The sequence below is a fragment of the Cucurbita pepo genome, chromosome LG12 (genome assembly GCF_002806865.2).
Source record: "Cucurbita pepo subsp. pepo cultivar mu-cu-16 chromosome LG12, ASM280686v2, whole genome shotgun sequence".
NCBI classification, from domain to species: Eukaryota; Viridiplantae; Streptophyta; class Magnoliopsida; order Cucurbitales; family Cucurbitaceae; genus Cucurbita; species Cucurbita pepo.
In genome coordinates this window covers 6,247,461-6,255,108 of record NC_036649.1, presented here as the reverse complement: position 1 = coordinate 6,255,108, position 7,648 = coordinate 6,247,461, and the positions used below count along the sequence as shown (strand labels likewise).

The following is a 7,648-nucleotide window of genomic DNA, read 5'->3' as shown; positions in this document are numbered from 1 at the left end:
AGTTTGGGGTTCGAGTGGAGGGTTTAGTAGACTCGTGCTAAGGTGCAAGTTTAAGAAGTTTGAGTTTAAGAAAACGGTACGAAGTACTGCATTGAAAGTATTGAAATTCATTGGTTCGTCCAATAGACTCGAGACAATCTGTAATGTTTAATGTTCAGGATTCATATCAGGATTTAGAGCCCGGATTCAGCACTTAATGACCCCAGCCCCTGAAACATGACCACATTACTTACTTGTCACCAAACCATGAGTTCTTTTAGTATGCTCTATCCTCACTCACGTGCTTCCTAGGAGAATCCCTACGAGATCACCCAATTTAGAATTATTACGAACTAAGTATCACGATCGTACTTTTTCAACCATGCGGTGTCATGATCTTGACACGTTCATGACAAGCCTCAAGAGAAACTCAAACTTCATTTCAATTTTTTGCCGGCTTTGTGGCTTCATCGGACATTAGGCGAGGTTTTCTTTCCCTAACCGAACAAAACTCATGTGGAATCTTAACTTATTCAGCCACAAACATCACCTATGCGTGCATTTTCAATTGTCTGTGACTATAGTCGACTTGCTTTTACACTAGGCCAAGTCATCCAGCTCGACCTTGTCACTACTCCAGGTCAAGGTATCTCATACACAATGTCTCGTCGCATCTTGTCTCATCATCTAAGTTTCCAACAATGGCCAACATATTGTGATGTCAGCCCAAGTCACGAGATGTCATTGACCATCATAGCTTGCTCAGACATGTCTACCAAAAACCAATACATGAGTCAACTATATCATCGATACATCCCGAACATTCAAACATCAAGGTTCTATCGAGGACTGAATCCTCCCATATAAATGCTAAGCTATTTACGGATACTGTACTAGATAGCGGGTACATATATCAACCTAAAAAAATCGGGTACCGAAGTAAAGTTTCGGATACCAAAGAACTATCGTTCCTTAACCATACCGACACATCGAAAAAAAATTATTATTTAATAAATAATATCTTAGATTTGAAAAAAATAAATAAATTGAGAGAATGAGTAAAGATTTGGTATATATACATCAATACAGCTATAGGGTTAAGAGGATGACCTCCAAATCTCCTTTTCCGGAAGAACAAAACAAAGATAAGATATGGCCGAACTACCCCGTATAGGCCACCGCAAGACAGACCAATGAGAGATAAACACGTGTCCTTTGACTATTTATTGTTATATGACTTTTTCTTCAGCATCACCCAATGTGATGTCTCCATTGGCTGGACAAAGTCAACTGTCGGAAAGCCTACAAAATAAGAGTCCAATTGAATTTCCCAAAATTATTATTATTATTTAAATAAAAAAGAATATCTTTTTCTTCCTTACCCTAAAGTTTGTTATTTGGGATGTGACCTACATTATCTCACCTTCTCCATTTATAACACAAACTAATTCAAAGGCTTAAATGCCCAACCCGACGAATTCAACCCTCTAATACCTCAGCGCACGAACCGACCAAACGTGGACGAATAGATGACTATTTGAGAGAAAGATTAGGGTTACTTTGTTTAAGAAAATATTGACTAGTTGGCACCGAAACCAAGGATTGAACAAGAGGAATGAAAAGAAGAGCTTATTCGTATTCAACAAGGGACGACCCAGCTGCCCAGATCTGCATCGGCAAGTGGTGTGATAGCAATTTGAACGATGAGACAAGAAATACCGTAATTGGGTCTAAGAAACTTATACTAAAGTAAACAGTAGCTCTAGTTGGCACCGAAGCCAAGGGAAAGCATTTGAACAAGAGGAATGAAAAAGAAGAGCTTATTCGTATTCAACAGGGAACGACCCAGCTCCCAGATTTGCATCAGCAAGTGGTATGACAACGATTTGAACGTAACAACTCGAAAAAGCAGAGAACAAGCACATTTGCTTTCTCTTTTATATGACACGAGAGGACATTACAATCTCGGATCCTTATTATACTAGTCTCTCATTCTCTTATCTCGAGACATTATGTAACAGCACAAGCCCACCATTAGTAGATATTGTCCTCTTTGGGTTTTCCCTTCTCGATTTTCCCTCACTATTTTAAAACACGTCTACTAGAGAGAAGTTTCCACACCTTTATAAGGAATGTTTCGTTCCCTTCTCCAACCGATGTGGGATCTCACAGATCGTATGGCTAACATTTATGAGCTCGAAACTGAATTTAGCTAAATGGGTCGGTCCAATATCCCGTAAGAACTTCTCGAATTCCGGTAAGTTTAAACAAGTCATGCAATGATAGTAGAATGATAGGATATGTGGTGATGAAGGGGTTTAGATTAAACAAAGGTGGAGAACATAAGACAGAGAGAGATCCAATAGCAAGCCAAAAACGAAGCACAAAAGCATGTGCATAGCAATAAACTTGGGGTGATTCCCAAGAGCACGCCTTGGATTGAATCAAGGATACCACACCACTGACTTTGGCTCACATTTCCAAAGAGAATGTTTCAAAAGCATTGGTAATTACACTAAAAAAGGCTTCACCCCTTTCATCTTAATCATATTGTTATTATTACACACAAAAAGCTTAACCCTCATCAATCAATCAATCATCATTCAAAATGAGTACCCATTATTGTAACTCGTAATATCATTCCGTTTTCGATTGATATCACTTTCTACTATGAGCGAGTACGAGTATGAGTACGAGTACGAGCGAAGAGAAGTGTTATAGCATTGAAATAACTAAATTTACCATAACCCATCAACTTAACTTTTTGCGTTCGTTTTGATCATAGTACTAGGAAATGAAATCCTGGAATGACACGGTATATCTGTGAGTTAATAAGCTTGACTTAGCAAAAGAAGTTATTAACCTAGAGAAAGTTTACGAGATCGGTTGTGCTTTCTCCACTATGTTATTTTCACAAACCATAAGTGCTTAAGGTTCCTCTATTCAAAAGCTCTCTCCCCTCAAGTTGTTCTTCCGCTTTCGACATATTTTGATCGTGGGTCATTTCCAATAATATCTCGTTTTTTATCAGAAGCTTGTGATTTAGTTTTTGATACAATGAATAAAACAACGGATTCAGCTGCAACAAGGGCTCAGTGTCATTATGTTAACAAAAAAACGATTCGGGGGTGTTAACAAATTGGTCTAATACATAAACGAGACTTCATAAGTTCAAGGAGTTGAGAACGAACGGGGAGTCGGTGAATTTATTGATTGAAACATGAAGCAAGAAATTTGAGCTACATCAGTTGATCATAAGGATTTTGGAGTGAGAAATTATTATGGGAGGAAGATGATGAAGAAGTTTGTATGGGAAAAGATGGGTTAAAAGAGAAAGCTATGGTATTTGATGGGCAATTCAAAGATTCAATCTTTTGCCCAAGATTTTCCAATGCTTTGATCTGAGACTTCAAGAACTTGAGATAATTTGCTGCTTCATCAAGCATTGATGCAGTATCCATTTTGCTTCCACCAGGAACAATCCTTTGTAAAACTCTTATTCTTTCACTGATTCTCTCTCTCCTTTGCCTTGCTGCTACTGTTTGTGGGTCTGTTGAAATCCTCACGTTCTTCCTTTTGGGCTTTTCTATGGCTTCTAACCCCAAATTCACTGGCCTGAAAGCTGCTGCTCTGTATATCATCTCCTTCATTTGTGCTATGGCTTCTGGGTCAGGTTCTTGATCAATACATGATGATCCTGATGAACATGATTGTTGAAAGTTGATGTTTGATGAATTTGGTGGCTTTTCTGATCTGGGTTTCTTTTGTTTTGGCAGATTTTGATCTGTTATGATCTTAAAACCTTCACTGTTTGAAGTTGAATCAGATAAAGTTATGATGTTGTTTGAGAAAACAGAGTACTCTGTTGGTTTGATATGAGTTTGATCATGGCTTCTCTTTGAAGATGGTGCAGCATTGCCTCCAAAGTTCCATAAATTTGTGTAATCTGATAGCATCATTGATACTGATCCATCATCTTCAATTGATGTGTCTGTGTTGCTGTTTGTAGCTGAAAGTAAGCAGTCCAACGACTCGAGAGAGCATGTCGCTGCTGTTGCCGCTGTCGCCGTCGCTGTTTTATCGCCGTTGAAGCTTGGGAGGAGCTGTGTTTCAAGTCCAACAACATCCATGTTGCTAGTTGGGAGATCTTGAACTGAGTTGAAGAAGTTGAGAGAATTTGAATTATTTGACATCATGAATCTTTGTTCATGTCCTTGTTGGAAATTGCTCCAAAACGATGACGACGACGGCGGTGGCGTGTTCGTTGTAGCTCTTGATCCGTATCCATCCCAGCTCAAATGATCCATTTTCAGCTCAAATCCTTGAAATATCGTCTCTTGTTTCTTGTTTCTCGTTTCGATGAAGCTTAACGCTAACCGAACTTACCGAACCGATGACGAAAGACGAAAAGGATTGATGTGCTTCAAGTTGCAAACTTTTCTTCAGCTGTTTGAACTCTTTTTGGTCATTCTGGCACGACACTAACCAACTCTTTCCTAATTTGGAAAAACTGCGACCAACAGGAACAAAATAGCCATTGTTTATGTCAGTTTTTTGGCGACTAACATTTTGTCAACCATTGGAAAATCAAACAAAAACTCCAAAAGAGAAAGGTCAAACATTCATGCAATGAGGAAACGTATAAAACAAGTAAGAACAGGGACAAGAACATGAAAAAGAACACGAACACGAATTCACGAATGAGAATACAAACACAAACACGTACAAGAACAAGAACAAGAACAAGAACAAGAACACGAAGATGAATTCGAGAATAAGAACACAAACAGTGACGGGAACAAAAACAACGACAAGAACACGAACAAGAACAAGAACACGAATTCAAGAATAAGAACACGAACACGAACAGTAACAAGAACAAGAAAACCAACAAGAGCAAGAACAAGAACAAGAACAAAGACAAGAACACGAACACGAATTCACGAATAAGAACACGAACACGAACAAGAACACAAACACGAAGAACACGAACAAGCACAAGAACAGGAACAGGAACAAGCACAAGAACAGGAACAAGAACACGAATAAGCACAAGCACAAGAACAGGAACAGGAACAAGAACACGAATAAGCACAAGAACAGGGACAGGAACAGGAACAAGAACACGAACAAGAACACGAAGTTATCGGGAGAAAGTTCTGTTCTTGTACCTTGAAATGGCAATGGAGAAAGAAGTACAACAAACGCTGTTTTTTCCTCAAAAAGAACAGAAGAAAGCCATAGTTTTTATAGATGGGAATGAAAAGGTAGCTGTCCAAAAAGACAATAAAATATACATAACAAAAACAGTTGACAGAAAGAAAAAATATAATGCGTTTGAAAAAGATAAGCTTTTGTGTTTGTCAGTTTGGTGGGGAAGAAAGAGGTTTCAGTGAAGCATAAGTATGTTGGAGAATGAAAACTTCCCCATTTTTTAATGCATTTTTTGGTGGCTTATTCAAGTGGGGATCATAGCTCATCTCTACCTCTGCCCCTCACCCTCACCCTCACCCTCACCCTCACCCTCACCCTCCTTTTTGGTTGCTCATATATATATATATATACCATACCAATGCCATGCGCACTAAAAAGCCTATAACTTTCTGTAAAAACTCCCATTTTCACACCCCAAAACCATCTTTCACTTAATCATATCTTTAATCATGGCTTTACAAAATTCTCCAATGATTCCTTAATTATTGAACAAAACAGCTGAAAAGTTTGAGGTTATCATAACAACACTTAGAACAGGAGCTCAAAAAAACAAAACAACTGGAAAGGGATCCTTATCTGTTTATCCATAACCTTATCTGGTTTATCTATGAAATGGAAACAAATTGGATGAATCTAGAGTTGGCCCAGAAAATTGATGCTTCTCTTTCATTTTGTTTTGGAGATGTCAATAGCATCATAATGGGTAATGGGGTTGGCCTTGGCTTTATGAACGTTGGTGTGCCAAGATTTGAATGTGATATCAGAAACATTGTATGTGTAGCAGATGAACCATTTGAATGTGATATCATTTTTTTGATGATGATTATGGTGGTAGCTAAGAAGATTTGGTTTTGTTATTGCTTAAATAATAGAGAGAGAGAGAGACTGAGATTTGAGTTGTGAGGTGAGAGAACCCACATGCTCCCCATTATCAGTGAGCTCATTTAATCGGCTCTGTTTCGGTGAAACATCTCTCTGTCACGTGTAACGGTGATACATAACGAGCCATAGCAGAGGGTTTGGACTATTACAAATGATATAAGAGCCATACATCAAACGGTATGCTAGCGAGGACGACATTGAGCCTCCAAGGGAGTGGATTGTGAGATTCCACGTCGATTGGTGTTGAGAATTGTTGGAAGTAAGTCCCGCATTGGCTAGTTTAGGGAATGATCGTGGGTTTATAAGTAAATGAATACATCTCCATTCGTACGAGGTCTTTTGAGAGAAGCTCAAAGCAAAGCCATGAGAGTTTATGCTCAAAGTGAACAATATCATACCATTGTGGAGATCTGTGATTCCTAACATGTGAAAACTCTCCTTACTAGACGTGTTTTAGAACGATGTGTGTCGGTGTTTAGGTCCTAATTTATGTTTTAAGTCCCAATCATAATTTCTTCAATTTGAGTTCGAGCGAGTGGTTTATGAGTTAACGAGTCGAGTTATACCATGTTAGCTCTAAAACAACGTCGGACTTAGATCAGTGTGTCAGTGTCTATATCTCAATTTCGGTTTCAAGTCATTAGCAGTTGCACTATTCCAGTGTTTCGGGTTATGCCCATGCCCGACATTCTAACAACGTATCATCGTACATTTATGGAAAGTCGATGATAATTATTGCAACTTTTAAAAAATATAAGTATTTTTCTTTTAAAAAGTTAGGACAAATATTATCATGTATGCAAGTAACACATAATGCACTGTCTCATCTCCAACATTTTTTTCTCTGCAACTTGTCTCGAACTTGGGATCATGCCTCACCCATTTCATAATTAAAATAAACAAATAAATAAATAAATAAAAATAATTAATTTTTATATCTAAATAAAAAATTTGTCTTGTTCTTCATTATTGTGGGAAACAAAATAAAAAATAAAAATAATTTATTGATTATTGATTTAAAAAATAATAATAATTTATTTTTAAATGGAAAAATAAAAATTGAGGAATTTTTAGAGGAAGGAATTAATTCCTACAAGTAGAAGTATGCTATAGAGCCACTTGTACTAAGAGATTTGAGTTTAATAAAATAGAAGGTGAAGGCATATTTGTGTAATTACTCAAATACCCCTTCACATTTTTATTTTATTTTATTGCTCGTCGTCGGGCAAATTAATACAATAGTTTTAACCAACGAGACTACATGTGAGATTCCACGTCGGGAGAAAGAAAAGAAATCTCTCCCTTGTAGACCCGTTTACCGGTGAGCTTGGACTGTTCCACCACATCTAAACGAGAGTAGTACTGAATATATGAAGTTATTGTTAAGAATTATTTAAAATAATTCATAGTAACTGACTATACAAACAAAGTGTACACGGGTTGAGCTCGAAATTTTTTTGAATCAATTTGAAATTTAAGGTTAATTGGGTTCACAATCGAACCTTCTGTCTTAATGTTGGTTCGGTTGTTGGATCATTTTTTTATTATTTAAAAAGAATCCCACTTATCCACG

At 37.4% G+C, this 7,648-nt stretch overlaps 1 protein-coding gene across 1 annotated transcript; it reads right to left on the bottom strand.

The window, feature by feature from the left end:
- Positions 1–3,158: 3,158 nt before the first annotated feature.
- LOC111806622 (transcription factor bHLH87-like) lies at positions 3,159–5,497 on the bottom strand. The gene is made up of 2 exons (XM_023691996.1): positions 5,151–5,497; positions 3,159–4,489 (listed from the first exon to the last, which is right to left on the bottom strand). The coding sequence occupies exon 2, from the start codon at positions 4,284–4,286 to the stop codon at positions 3,219–3,221; it is 1,068 nt and encodes a 355-aa protein (XP_023547764.1). The 5' UTR covers positions 4,287–4,489; positions 5,151–5,497; the 3' UTR covers positions 3,159–3,218.
- Between the last annotated feature and the right edge of the window lie 2,151 nt (positions 5,498–7,648).

Coding starts and splice junctions, on each gene's coding strand:
- LOC111806622 (XM_023691996.1), bottom strand. CDS start 4,286: ATGGATCATTTGAGCTGGGATGGATACGGATCAAGAGCTACAACGAAC.